Below are 15,314 nucleotides of genomic sequence, written 5' to 3' on the forward strand. Positions count from 1 at the left end.
TAGGATGATTAGTCTTTTGCCACGGTATGACAGTGAAGTGTGTAAAAGGAGGACCATAATTGCAAATGACTTTATGCGTGGGTTATGTATGACAAGTGGTGTGGAATTTGTGGATGTGCGGAGTGAGTTTGATGGGCGAAAGGATCTATATAAGATGGATGGCTTGCATTTGAATGGATTTGAATGTAAGGAGACTTGAAAAAGTGTTGTTGAATGAAGTGGATGTGCAGAATCAGGGAAACTAGATTTATTAAGGGGGGGGGAGTAGATATGCAGACCTTAGGGAGGCAGTCGAGTGTATGAATGAGTATAATATGCCCGAGTGAATAAGGACAATAAATCAGAATGGGATAGTTAGTATAAGGCATCAAGGTAGGGATGGGGCTAATGGGGGTCTGAAATTCATGTACACTGATGCTAGGAGTATTAGGAACAAGAAGGAAGAATTTTTGGCCATGATTGGCACTTCCAGACCACAGGTTATTGGCATTAGTGAAACATGGCTGACTATAGATGATATAGCTAGTGAGATTGAATGTGATGGGTAGTTCAGGAATGACAGGGAGAATAAAATGGGGGGAGGAGTATTGTTGATGATAGCTGATGAGCTGCAGCCAAGGAGAATAGAAGTTGAATTGCAGAATAGAGAAAAGAGCATATTTGAGGCCATTTGGTGTGAGATTGTGGCTAGCAGAACAAAATATACAATAGGATGCTGCTATATACCAGGTGATGGAAAAGATGGTGGATATAGTAAGCACAAGCAAATAGAAGAAATGAGTGGAAGGAGAGTAATTATTATGGGAGATTTCAACTATGGTCGCATTGATTGGAGTGAGGAGAGGACACACACAGGAGGAAGGAATTGGATTTTATGCAGTTATTAAGGGATAACTATCTGCAACGACATGTAATGGAAAATACTAGGGGTCAGAGAGTGCTTGACCTAGTAATTGCATCTGAGGATTTGGCTGTAACAAATATGACTACATTGCCACCAATTGGTGAGAGTGATCATATGGTCTTGACTTGGGAGGTGACTAAAGGTGTGGAATTTACAATTAAGACAGGGTACATGTGGAATTATTGGGCTGGTAAGTATGACAAGCTTATGAGTTTGATTGGTTCAGTGCCATGGCATGTACAACTGCAAGGGCTAGAAGTTGATAGTGCATGGGAGGCAGTTAAGAAGTGTTTGCATGAAACAATGGCTGACTGTATACCTAGAGTCCGAATAATAAATCAAGTAGGGGTTAAATGGATGAATAACACCATTAAGCTTGAGCTGCAAAAAAAAGAAACAACTATGGAGTGAATTTAAGGGGAAAGGTGACCGGCAGACACATGAACGGTATAAAGCACAGGCCAGAAGGGTAACAAGTGTGGTAAGAAAAGCAAAAAAGGATTACGAAAGAACATTGGCCATGCAGGCTAAAGAGAATCCTAAACAGTTTTTTCGATATGTTGCAAGTAAAAGGAAAAATGTATATGGCAGAATGATTTTAAAGAATGCCGATGGTAGGGAGGTAACTGAATCAGTTGGTATAGTTGAGTTACTGAGTGAGCACTTTGCAAGAATATATCGTCCAGGTGGTGACATTGCAGACCTTTGGCCTCACTAAGGTATGAACCAATAGATTATACAGGAATTGTGGTGAATGAAGTGGAGGTGAGTAGTCTATTGCATAACCTCAGTGTCAATACATCTGTGGGATTGGATGGTATACCAGCTCGTGTCGAACGTGAAGCAGCTAAACAATTGTCAGTACCCTTGACCATTTTGTTTAATTTGAGTGTCGGGTCTGGGTTAGTCCAGAGGGGGGTGGAAAGAGGGGAAAATAGTTCCACTGCATAAAGGAGGTTCCAAGACTGCTATTGTAAATTACCGACCGATTAGCATATCAGGAATCGTTGTCAAGGTCTTGGAGAAATTAGTCAAGAAAAGAATACAGGATTGGATAGATGAAAATAGGATATTATATGGGGACAACATGGTTTTGTGAAGGGTAGAACATGCCTCAGTAACTTGCTCACGTTTTATAACATAGTGACGGCTGAACTGGATAAGGGTAATGGGTTTACAGTGATTCTACTGGACCTTGCAAAGGCCTTTGACAGGATACCACATGGAACTCTAATCAATAAACTGAAGCAGATGGGGATGGATATAGGGTTGGTGAGATGGATAGGAGAGTGGTTGAATGGAGAGATACCAGAGAGTGGTTTATTCAGGAGTTGAGTCCAAAAGACAGCTTGTGACTAGTGGTGTGCCGCAGGGATCTATTCTTGGACCACTACTTTTCACTTTGTTCATCAGTGATATAGGAAAGGATCTGAGAGGAAGTGTTCACTTGTTTGCTGATGATGCAAAGTTAGGTAGAGCAATTGTGAGGGCACAGGATGTCAAAATTTTACAGGATGATTTGGATAGTTTGTAGGACTGGGCTAGGGAAAATGCATGTCAATTTAATGTGGCAAAGTGTAAAGTTATGCATTTTGGGGTGAAAAGAATAGCAGCAGTATATCACATTGGTGGAACCGTACTCCAGGAGATTGATGAGGCCAGGGATTTGAGAGTGTTGGTGGATAGGGAATTGAAGTTTAGGGGGCACATTGCAAAAGTGGCTAAATCAGCTCATCAAATCACTTGGCTTCTGAAAAATACTTTAACAAGCAGAGACAAACAAGTTATTCTTCCTCTGTATCGAGCCTTCATAAGACCCCATCTAGACTCCTGTGCCCAGATATGGGCACCAAGGTTTCTTCTTGATGGGAAAGAGGTGGAGAGGATCCAGAGATGAGTGACCAAGATGATAGCAGTTCTGTGGAATGAACCTTATGAGAACAGGTGGAAGATTTGTGGGTTGCAAAAATTGGTCGATAGGCAGAAAAGGGATGATATGATTGAGACATTCAAATTACTGATGGGTTTCTATAAGATTATTCCAGAAGATATTTTTGAGAATAGGACTGGTGGTGGGAGGACTAGGGCCATACATGGAAGCTGGGCAAGAATGTGGTTAGTAGGGGTGTTAGAGCTAGGTTTTTTACTTGGAGAGTGGTGAATGATTGGAATAAGCTGCCAGAGTCTGTTGTGGGTGCTACAAACGTGAATGAGTTCAAGGCGAGGCATGATAGATACTGTGTGAATGTCGAATAGTTGTTCTTGACATGATGTTAGGGCCTCCCTCGATGAGTCTGTCGACTCCTTGGAGTTGCCCGGAATAATAATAATAATAATTTCCTTAGCAACAGCAAGCTGTACAGTGAGTAGCCTAGTGGTTATTTGCTTGTGATGGGCAACAATTTTCCTAGCTTTCACCACATTTTCATTTGTCTGTGCAGAAACTGGCTGTCTACATCGTGGTTCATCCTCCAGGGACTCTCTCTCCTCTTTAAATATTGAAAACCAGCAGAACACCTATGCACAGTTCAGACAGTCATCACTGTAAATTGTTTTAGGTCTTGGTACACTTCTTTAACAGTTTTTTTTTTTTTTAATTTACAAGAAAATTTTATCACATCTCTTTGCTCTATGATGCCACTTATGACACCCTCTACCTCACACACTCTTACTTCAACAGCTGCTAAACGAAAATTGCCACATCACTCAACTCGAAAGTTGCACCTGCGATTACAACACACTCTAGCAGTCAGAACTATAAACAGCAGAGTTGTGAAAAACAATGACCATTGTCTTGACATGTTTGTTACTTTGATTTTTTACAGGACAGCCCTTTGAATAAATCTCATTACTTCATGGACACACTGTGTGCACATTATTTTTAATTCCTTTTAATTCACTTATCTTAATTACATTAATGAACTGTTAAATAGAAGTTTTTTTTTAATTTCAGCCTGAACAACAAAAAATTATAATTGAGGTTCTAATCTCTTTACTGTCTGTTACTAGAACATTCAGTGATGTTGACGGTAAGTTACATATATTTGTTTTCATCTCTCTCTCTCGTTTCTCTACCTCATTATATATAAAGTTTTATTATGGATCTGAGTTAAATTTATTACTGTATAATTAATGAAAATATATTTATGAAAGTACTTAATTTTCATTTTGTGTGCCTAATGCATTACGTAGTTAAGCATTCTTGGTACAATGAAGAATGATTACTTTCAAACTCAGATATATAAACTTGACAGCTAAGGAAATGATTTAATGATAAGAAAAAAATCCCAAACATATGGTAGGCACATATTCTACCCACAGAACCTTTCTCCCTACGAGTTAACTATAAACAGGACTGTAGATAATCCAGAATCTTAAATCTAATATAACCATTGTCATGCTAAATTAGGACATCATTGTTACTGTAAGAAAACTATCTATATGAAAGAATGTTTCTTAAATAGAATTTAGCTTTGATGTAGTTTCTAAATAATTAATTAATTTTTTAATTATTAAATATATGAAGAGCCAAAGGCTTCAGAAAAGAAACAATATGGGATGTAATATCCCTTAACTTATACATAATATTTTTAATTTTATTCTGTATTTTTTTTTAATATTATATTTTCACTGTTGATCAGATCATTGTCTCTTTAGCATACTGTGTGAAATTTAGCTCAGCTTGTCCTTTGTATATTTGTATATACTTCAGATGATGACCTTAATATGAAGATCAAAACATCGGGAAATTAAAAATAGTTTTTTATAACACATTTGTAAAGTTCATGATTTCTAAAATGAGAACAAGGAACATGTAAGATTCGATATCAGGAGGTTGTTGAGAAGAATAAAAGATAATAGTGTGATAGCAATGGCATGGATGTTTGTGATTGTCTGTGAAAATACTATGGGTCGGTAGATGCCATTGGTGTGGATGATGAAGTAGTTGCGGTTGGTCGATTGGTGGAGATGAATAGTTGTAGAGTAGGTGCCCACCCTCGATGAGTCTTTGGACTTCCTGAACGTGTTGAGTAAGAATAATAATATGCTAGTGGAAATGTATGAGGAGTGCAGTTTGAAAGACAAATTGAACGTATACGATTGATGGACTGCATTTGAATGGTTTTGGTGTGACTACTGCTGGAAGGGAGAGTAATGAATGTAGAGAATGAATCTGATCAAGTAAAAAGCAATATGAAAGCATGAGATAGTATGGAAGGAGAGGTTGAAGTGGTACTTATGAATGAAGTGGGTAGCATGAGCATAGAGAACAAGTGTGCAAGACAAATAGGGAAACGAGGAGACAGGGTAGATAGGGTAACACATCGTGAGAAAAGCTGATTCTCCAAGAGGATGTGAATGCATGCATAGACAAAAAGGGAAAGGGATGATCTGGAAATGGCTCAAGGAAAGTATGGATAAGTCATATCTAATAAGTGGTATTGGTGAAACGTGTTATAGATCCAGGAATGAGCTGTTATATTTGTATACAAATGCTAAAAGTATCGGAAACAAGGGAAATGAAGTGGTTGACTTGATTGAGTTTGTTCACCCCAAAATTCTTGGAATAAGTGAGACATGCATGGTTGGATGAGGATGACATGCTGACAGGAATATAGATGGAAGGGTATGATGTATTTCATGAAGATAGAAAGGGTAAAAGGGACTATTGATGTTAGAAAAAGAGTTATGTCCGTGCAAGAGGGAAATACAGGGTGTCCCAAAATTCACGCAAGAAGTAATTTTGATAGAAAATACAGGTTTTTAATTAAAAATTGTAATTTCTTATTGATTCATAAAGTATACAGTATAGGGTTATGCATGGAATAGCATATCGGGTAAATGGCCTCCATGGCTTTGCTGGCACATACGCACTCTTTTGTCGAAATTTTTCATGACCATTTTGCATAAATGGCTGAATTTTGTTGATACAGTGCTCAATTTCCTCCTTCAAGGTGTGGGTGGTATTGGGCTTGTTGGCATAAACCTTAGACTTCAAAAATCCTCAAAGAAAAAAGTCCAACGGCGTTAAGTCACATGATCTGGGCAGCCAATTCTGATCACCAAAATGGGAAATTACACGACCAGGAAAATGACTCATGCAGTAATTGAATTGTTTCTCGGGCTGTATGGCATGTGGCACCGTCTTGTTGAAACCACATGTCGTCCATTGCAATTTAGGCACAAAAAACTGGATTATCATGTCGCGATAGCGAGCACCATTAACTGTTATTGCCTTACCAGCCGCATTTTCAAAGAAGAATGGACCGATGATGCATCCAGCCCAAAATCCGAAACCAAACAGTGACACGTTGTGGATGCATTTGTTTCTCAACAATCACTCGTGGATTTTCTGAACCCCAAATGCGACAGTTTTGTCGATTAACGAAGCCATCAAGATGAAAATGAGCCTCATCGCTGAAGATGATTTTGTTCGAAAAATAAGCATCCACTTGCTGTTGTTCCATAATCCATTCAACGAACTCTCTTCACTGTGTGTGGTCAGTAGGCTTTAGTTCTTGAGTCAATTGAACTTTGTAAGCATAAAGATGCAAATCTTTCGTGAGAATACGCTGTAGAGAGCTTCTCGAAATGCCCAATTCAAGACCATGGTGCCGAATTGATGTTCCTGGACTCTCAGCAACACTCTCACGAACTGCTTCGATGTTTTCTGTTGAACGACTTGTTGAAGGACAGCCAGAGTGTATAAGATCACTAATTGATCCAGTTTCCTTGAATTTTTTAATTAATCTTTTCACAGTTGATCAAGTTAAATCACTATTCCGACCATATTTTGTACGAAAATTGCGAACTGTAACTGCCAAACCTACATTATTTTTAAAATATTGCTCAACAATGAAAATGTGTTGTTCTTTCGTGTAGCGCTCCATTTTTAATAACCCTGAACTGTCACGCTGTCTTTTTTTTTCTCGTTGGCAACACTTTACCGCACAAATGGCGCTAAATTTAAATCTTGCGTGAATTTTGGGACACCCTGTAGTAGCAGTGGTTTTGAGGCAGTATGGTGTGATATAGAGCTGAATAGAATGTACTTACTTTTCAGATATTGCTATAGACCTGGTGATGTGAATGGTAGTGATGACCATGAAATGAATAATCAGTTTAGTCAAGAAATAAAAAGGGTGATCGTTATGGATGATTTTAATTATGGCAGCATATACTGAGATGATGGGATAGCAACTGGAAGTAAAGAAAATGGAAAATGAGTTTCTCAAGTTTTTTGGGACAACTACCTCAGGCAGTATGTAACAGAGGGCACACGAGGATTGAGGGTTTTGGATTTGATCATCCCATCGGAGGATGTTATTATAAATGAGGTGTCAAATCTCCCTCCAGTTGATGAGTGACCACGAAGTGATTACCTGTGTAGTTGCCAACCATGTGAGGAATTCCATGAAGGAAGGGTATATGTGGGACTACAAAGGCTTGTGATTATGAGAAGCTCAGGAGACAGCTTGCTGCTGTAGCATGGAATGAGGAGTTGGGTGTGAAGGAGATCAAGATGGCTTGGGTGATGTTCAAGAACTATCTAGTAGAAGCAATGTCTAAATGTATTCCAAGAGTCAGAAGATTAAATACTATGGATGGGAAATAAACGAATGATGAATGAAGAGATTAAGCATATGATTCAGAGTTAGCAAGCATTATGGAGGCAACATAAGATGAGTGATAATAATCAATTCCATGAGGATTACAAAGAACAGTCAAAGAGAGTGGTTGGTAAGGGTAGTAAAAGTGCATTATGAGTGGCAGTTAGCTAATAAAGCCAAAAAAAAAAAAAAAAATCCTAGGAGATTCTTTCAGTATGTAGCCTGCAAGGGGGGGAAAAAAAAGATTATGGAAGGATGACATTGATTGAGAAAGAACATCTGCTGCAGCGGATATAGTTGAGATATTTAATGAGCAGTTCATAAAGGTCTTTCATTCTTGTGAATGTGACATCATGGAGAGTTTGAGAGCAGCAGATGACAAGGAGGAGAGAGTGACTGTGAGTGAGGAATAAGTATATGGGGAATTAAGCAAACTTAATGTCAATAAGGCTATGGAACTTGATATATCACCACATATTTTGAAAGAATGTGTCAGGGAGTTGACATCTGCATTGACATATTTGTTTAATATGAGTCTTGCATTGGGTCAAATTCCAAAGGAGTGGAAGGAAGGCAAGATTATGCTGTTTCATAAAGGAGATGATAGAACTCATGCATCAAATTAAGCCTATGTGGGTGTCATTTGTTGTGGTTAAAGTGTTGGAGAGGCTGGTGAGAACCAGAATCCAGAAGTGGGTTGACAACAGTAGTATTTTCTTTGATGGACAGCATGGATTTGCTAAAGGGAGATCATGTTTTAGTAATCTACTTACTTATTACAATAAGGTGGTAGCTTTTTGGGTAAAGGAGATGGATACACAGTGGTATACTTAGACTTTCGAAAGACTTTTGATAGATGACCACATGATAAGTTGATAGTCAAACAAGAGCAGATGAGGTTGGATATTAGATTAGTGTATTTGGGTTTTTTTTGAGATTCACTGTCTGGTAGGTATCAACAAGTTGTATATGGGGGAAGCAGTATTCCAGAAGAGGAAAGTCACTAGTGGTGTGCCTCAGGAGTGTTTTAGGCCCATTCCTGTTTAATCTGTATGTTGATATTGGGGAAGATTTGGATGAGGATATTGGGTTGTTTGCAAATGATGCAAGATTGGGATGAACTATGAGGTAGTATAGATAGATGTTGTGACCTTACAAGAAGATTTGAATAGAGAGAATTGGTACAGGAGTGGAGATCCCAGTTCTATGTTGCAAAATGTAAAGCTTTAAAATTTGGGAAACAAAGATGGGATGTAGAGTTTATACTTGGTGGATATATATTGTTGAATTGGGGGAAATGAGAGATCTTAGGGTAATGGTGGATAATGATCTAAAATTTAGAACACTTATTGTCAAAATTGTGAGGACAACACAACGAATTCTGGGAATGATGCAGAGGACACTGACTTGTAGAAGTAAAGAGATTCTGGTTCCATTGTATAAGGCAGTGTTTCTCAAAGTGTGGTACACATACCCCTGGAGGGGGTACATGAAAGGTCTTCAGGGAATCCGTAGCAATTTTCGGCTATGCATCATTAACGCATGGAATAAAATTTAATGTATCTGTGAAGTTGGAGATCGTAAAACGTTCCTATTGTATCACTGAATAAGGTATAGAGACATCTGCAGGCTGTGTAATATGTTTCCCAACAAACAGTGCAATGCGATAAAAATGGCACTAACAAATGAATTGCATATCCCCTCCCACATAAAATGCTGTATAACTCAAGCAAAACCATGTGTTTCACCGGCAACATATGGTTTTGTTTGAGTGAACATGTTAAAACTAAGAAATATATAGTGAATGCATTTCAGATATTATATAAGCCCAGTTGAAGAGAATTAGCATTTCAACTCAACTGTCTGCTTGCCTTTGTCATTTAATAGCGCGATCTTTTGTTAATACCGCACCAATCATATGAACGTCTTCATAGCTGCTTTATCTGTACTGGCCTACCATCCATTTGTTCAAGGACTGTTCGTTAAATACAGTAATTTTTTTAGCTTTCAAATTCTTAAGTATGGATCATTGGTTAAAGACTGGATTTTTAAAATGCACAAAAGAGAGCAAAATAGCAGATACAAATAGCTGTCAGCAACAAGAAAACATTGATATTATATCTGGATCAAGTGAAATTGATGAGGGTGTGTCGTCTGACATCTCTAAAGAACCAACTAGGAAGAAGATGAGAAAACTTCATAAGTACAATATAAATTACTTCAAATGTGGATTTTCATGGACAGGAAATGAAGAGGAACCTATTCCATTATGTGTAATTTGCGGTGAAACTTTAAAAAAATGAAAGCATGAAACCATTAATTTAAATCGCCAGTTTGAATCGAAACATAATGAATACAAGGACAAACCTGTTGAATTTTTTCAAAATAAACTAAAAAATTTAGAAGAATCTCAAAAAGTGATATCGATCGTGTTAGGAGGTGAAAATATGAAGCTTCATATCGTGTGTCGCATCAAAAAGTGGTGCAGCAAAAACAATTGGTGAAACTTTGGTCAAGCCTGCAGCAAAAATAATAGCAGAGATAATGAAAAAAGATCTTTTGATCGGATTTGCCTTTCAAATAGTACTGTTCATCGAAAAATCACTGAAATGGCTGAAAATATAAAACAAACATTTTTATCCGATATACATATGAGTCATTATTATGCATTGCAGGTAGATGAATCCACCAACATTACGAATTTTGCAAATCTTCTAGTGTTCATTAGGTACGAAAAAAATCAAAAAATTCTTGACGACCTTTTATATTGCCAATCCTTGCCAGAACATACAACAGGAGAAGAAATATTCAACAGTATAAATACCTTTATGCATGAAAACAAGCTTGATTGGAAAAGTTGTGTTGGAATAAGCACGGACAGAGCGAAATTCATGGTCGGGCTTGTTTCAAGGATTCAAGCTCTTGCACCAGATGCAAAGTCGACACACTACTGCATATACAAGGAGACTTTGGCTACACATATGATGTCTACAGACCTAAGAAAAGTTCTTGATGAAGCTGTAAAAATCATAAATTATATTAAAGGCCGTCCTCTGAACGCCAGACTTTTCTCTCAACTTTGCAAAGAAATGGGAAGCAACTATACACAACTTCTTTACCATACCAACGTTCGTTGGCTTTCTCATGGAAAAGTCCTTACTCGTTTATTTGGACTTCAGAATGAACTATTTTTCTTGATGAAAAGTTTGAATTGAAAAAGCATTTACATAATTGGAAATCGCTCAGTCAATTAGCATACCTGGCAGATATATTTACAGTATTAAATAGTCTTAATTTATCTATACAGGGCAAGGAAATTTCTATATTTCATCTCTAAGATAAAGTGAACGCCACGTTGGCAAAAATGAAGTTATGGCAAAAGCGGGTTGGTAATGGAGAATTTGATGCGTTTCCATCTCTTCATGAATTGCTCACAAGTTCAAATGAACAAATTGATGATTATGTGAAAATTACTATTATGCAGCATTTACAAAGTTTACAAATGAATCTAGAAAAGTATTTCCCTGAATTGGACATTAATATTGCGTGGATAAGATACCCTTTCAATATCAACAAATCTATGCCAAAGGGTCTATTGTCAATAGAACAACAACTTTTAGAACTAGCTTCTGATGGTTTCCTAAAAAAATAAATATAACGAGAATACGTTATCATAATTTTGGCTATAAATACAGAATGAATTTAGTGAATTAACAGATAAAGCTCTAAGGTTCATTTTTCTATTTCCAAGTTCATATCTGTGCGAAGTTGGATTTTCAGCCCTTGTAGATATTAAGACGGAGGAGAGAAACTGCATTATAGATGTCAAACGGCATCTGAGATTGAAATTAACAATTATAGAGCCAAATTTTGTTGAAATTTTATCTCACCATAAGCAATTTCACTCCTCTCATTAATGATAAATTATTTCATGTAAGTAAAAATTTATCATCATCATCATCAAATTCCTGACATGTACCTTCAAGAGGTGTACAGGATATGATAGTACTACATGAAAAATTTACATCATTACTAACTTCCTATCTACAATTATCCTCCAAATCAGTCTGTCACTTGTCAAGACTCCAATATTATCATTATCAGATCTTATATTTCTATCATCTAAGGCACATTGTACCGTATCAATCCACCAATATCTTGGTCTTCCTCTGGGTCGTTTTCCTGCCAACCTGGCAGAGAACACTTGTTTTGCTAATATTTCCTCACCCATTCTGTTTAAGTGACCATACCAACTGAGATTAGCTCTGCTAATGCATTCCTGGATGCCGGCAATGTCAAGTTCTTTCCTAATATCCTCATTTCTAATATGATATTGCCATTGATGCCATCTGTTCACTCCTCTAATCTTTCTCAGGACTCTCATATCTACAGCCTCTAGTCTTTGGTCAAGTGTTCTACTTCTGACTCAGCTCTCAGATCCATAAGTTAAAACTGGTTTGAACACTGTCTTGTATACAGCTAATTTAGTGTTCCGACTAATTTCTCTCTTATTCCATATGAATTTATTCAATTGACTTCCTACCATACCAGCTTTGTTGATTCTGTTGTCTATTCCCATATTTAATTTACCATCTTCACTAAAAATCGTGCCTAAGTAGCTGAAATGTTTTACTTGTTCCACAGGTTCCCCATTCACGACACAGTTGACATTTTCAAGAATTCTACCTATTTTCATTGTCTTTTTAATGCTCACCTTCATACTATATCTATTACAGCAGTTATTCAGTTTAGTCAGGGACTCTTGCAAACCTGTAGTGGATTTATTTAGAAGTATAACATCGTCTGCATAAAGCAAAGAGCTGACATTAACATCTCCAATTCTGATATCATGTTTAATACCACTTTCCTTCAGAATGTGATCCATATAGATAATGAATAACAGAGGGGATAACGTACATCCTTGTCTCACACCAAATTTAACATTAAATCATCTTCCTGTACTTCCTTCAATTCTAACTGCCGACTTACAACTCAAATACAGACGAAGTATTGCTTGATATAATGCCCCATTGACACCATATAACTGTATCGTATTGAATAGCTTCTCTCTTGGCCTGAATCTTCTTCTTCAATCCACAATTCTTTTCAACCGTTTCTCAAGTATGCTTGCATAGATCTTGCCAGGAACACTCAGTAGGGAAATACCTCTGTAATTCTCACATTCAGTCTTATTTCCTTTTTTATATATGGGTACTATTAGAGCTCTACTCCAATCATTGGGGTAGAGCTCTAATAATCTGTCCCTCTGTCCAGGCTTTCTGAACTATGCAGTGCAGCCACTGTAAGACTTTTATACCACCATATTTCAGCATTTCTGGTTGAATATCATCTACTCCTGCTGCCTTTCCACATTTCAAGCCTTTGATGGTTTTTTATACTTCAAGTATAGATATGTATTCCTGACTGTATGCATGCTGTGTGTTTTTACCACTGTGCTATCACTGCTTGTTTCATTTAGCAATTTTTTGAAGTAATTACTCCATACTTCAAGGATATCTTTTTTCTCCTGTTTTCATGTAACCTTTATCATCTCTAACTCCTTTTACAGCACTCTTTCCTCCATTTCTAAGCTTCTTCAACAACCTCCAGAATATCTTACAACCTTCTTGATATTTATTTTCTATGTTCTCCAAAGTCTTCCCATGACTTTTGTTTAGCTAGTTTTACACAGTGTTTAGCTTTCTTGCATTTGTCTCTGTATTCTCTAAGAGCACAAGCTGACTTATTTGCCAGTAATGTGTGATATGCTTTCTTCTTTTCCTTCACTGCCTCTTTACCTTCCTGTGTCCAACATGGAGTTCTGATTTTTCTATCCTTGCAGACAACCTCACCACATGCCTCTCTGGCTGAATCAATCAGGGTTTTCTTCAAGGCTTGCCACTGAATCTCCAAGGTTTGGTTCCTGTTCTCAAACTCTTTGCTTTTTTCTTCAATAATCTTTGTGTATTTTAGTCTACAGTTCACATCTATGAGCTGATCAACTTTTATTCGCTTTAAAACTTTCTTACGTGTTATTCTTTTCAGTACGAAATTCAGTTTTATCCTGCTCAAGACTAAATAGTGATCGCTTCCAATTTCAAATCCTCTGTACACTCTGGTGTCCTGCACCAGGGAGAAAACATCACTATCAACAATAACATAGTCAATTAGACTTTTCTTATTCCTTGCCTCTTCTCTCCATGTGAATTTGTGCACATTTTTATTTGGGAACATGGTGTTAGTAATAACCAGTCCATGTCCTGAGCAGAAATCCAACAGATATTTCCCATTATTATTAGCTTTGCTCTTTTCTCCAAATTTTCTCAATATATTTTTGTATGTCTCACAGTGATTTCCTACTCTGCTAATTTAGATCCCCTGCAAGGACCAACTTTTCCTTTTTCATTGTGTCAGTTGCTTTTTCTAAAGCATCAAAAAATTCCTCCACTTCTACCTTAGTAGAACCTTCTGTGGGACAATAGGCACAAATAAATCTCATTGTCCAGTTCCCCATTCTCATATTTGCCCACATTACTCTACTTGAGAATGCCTGCCATTCAAGAAGATTAGCCTCGTATTTTGTGTTGAATACTATGGCTACTCCTTCTTTTCCTTGATTGTCATTGCATGAATATAACATTTTGTATTTATTGCTCAGAAAGATCTCACCAGTTTTTGTCTTTTTTGTTTCAGTCACCCCTATTATGTCGATCTGGTACTTATCTAATTCCTTAGCTAGCTCCATTTCTTTACCATTCAGGCTTCTTATGTTGATAGTTCCGATCTTTAACTCTGGTGATGTTGAGTTTGGGTGTGCTTTCAGATTTGTTCCAGTAACTGACTTTTAGCTGTTTCCCCTGGTTCCCTGGCGAAAACAAAACAGGGGCCTTGTTTGACCAGGCGATGCCTGGTCAAACAAGGCCCCTGTTTTGTTTTCGCCAGGGAACCAGGCATGAAATTTTGTCATGTTGTACCATCATTTTCTATATTGGTTTAAGCCAATAAGAATACAATTTGGTCGGCTAAATCCCAAATTGCCAGCCCATCCTCGTTCGTTCAGTATTCAGTAGATACCCAACAGGGTCCACCACGAGAAGGTGAGGATTGGACATTAGGTCAGAAGCGCTGGTCGGTTGTCTGCATTCCTTTAAAGGCTATGTGGAGATCTCCTCTCGGTTATACAGCTTTGACCCTTAAGTACCCCCCTAAAATTTATAGTATCTTTATAAAGTTTGTTCTTTTAAAAATAAATCATATTTTTTGTTTACATGTACATCTAAATTCAAATAAAATAGATATTTACAACAAAATATATTTTATTTATTTATTATTATTATTATTTTGATAAGGGGTTACTTGGTAATAATGAAAATTTAAGACGGGGTACACGGATGTATGAAGTTTGAGAAACACTGGTATATGGCCTTGATTAGACCACATATGGACTACTGTGCACAGATTTGCTCACCTGGTTTTCAAAAGGATGGAGAGATGTTGGAAAAGATCCAGAAGCAATTGACTAAGGTAGTTTCTGATCTCTGGAATGTTGAATATCAATAAAAGTTGAGAAGATGCAATTTACGAAGTGTAGTGGATTATTATTTTTGTCACTATACAAGGAATTCTGTGGAAGAGGAGTGATGTAATAGAGACATACAGTTTAATAAGGGATTGCTATAGGATTAACATTGAAGAGGTTTTTCATAAAATGGTGGGAAATTGGGGAAGAACAAGAGGTCATCCCTGAAAGCTGTATAATGAGGGTCTGAGCAAGGGAGGGAAAGTCAGATTTTTTTTGC

General features: G+C 37.3%; 1 protein-coding gene across 1 annotated transcript in view; it reads left to right on the forward strand.

Annotated features, from left to right (window-relative positions):
- Window positions 1–15,314, forward strand: part of Mms19 (MMS19 nucleotide excision repair protein) — a 364,717-nt gene that overhangs the window by 175,190 nt on the left and 174,213 nt on the right. The window contains exon 13 of the mRNA XM_090393489.1: window positions 3,858–3,933. Coding sequence (XP_090249615.1) covers window positions 3,858–3,933 — 76 coding nt within the window. The remainder of the gene's footprint in view (window positions 1–3,857; window positions 3,934–15,314) is intronic.

The sequence above is a fragment of the Typopeltis vanoorti genome, chromosome 5 (genome assembly GCF_054136105.1).
Source record: "Typopeltis vanoorti isolate ZY-2024b chromosome 5, IOZ_Tvanoo_1.0, whole genome shotgun sequence".
In the NCBI taxonomy this organism is placed as follows: Eukaryota; Metazoa; Arthropoda; class Arachnida; order Uropygi; family Thelyphonidae; genus Typopeltis; species Typopeltis vanoorti.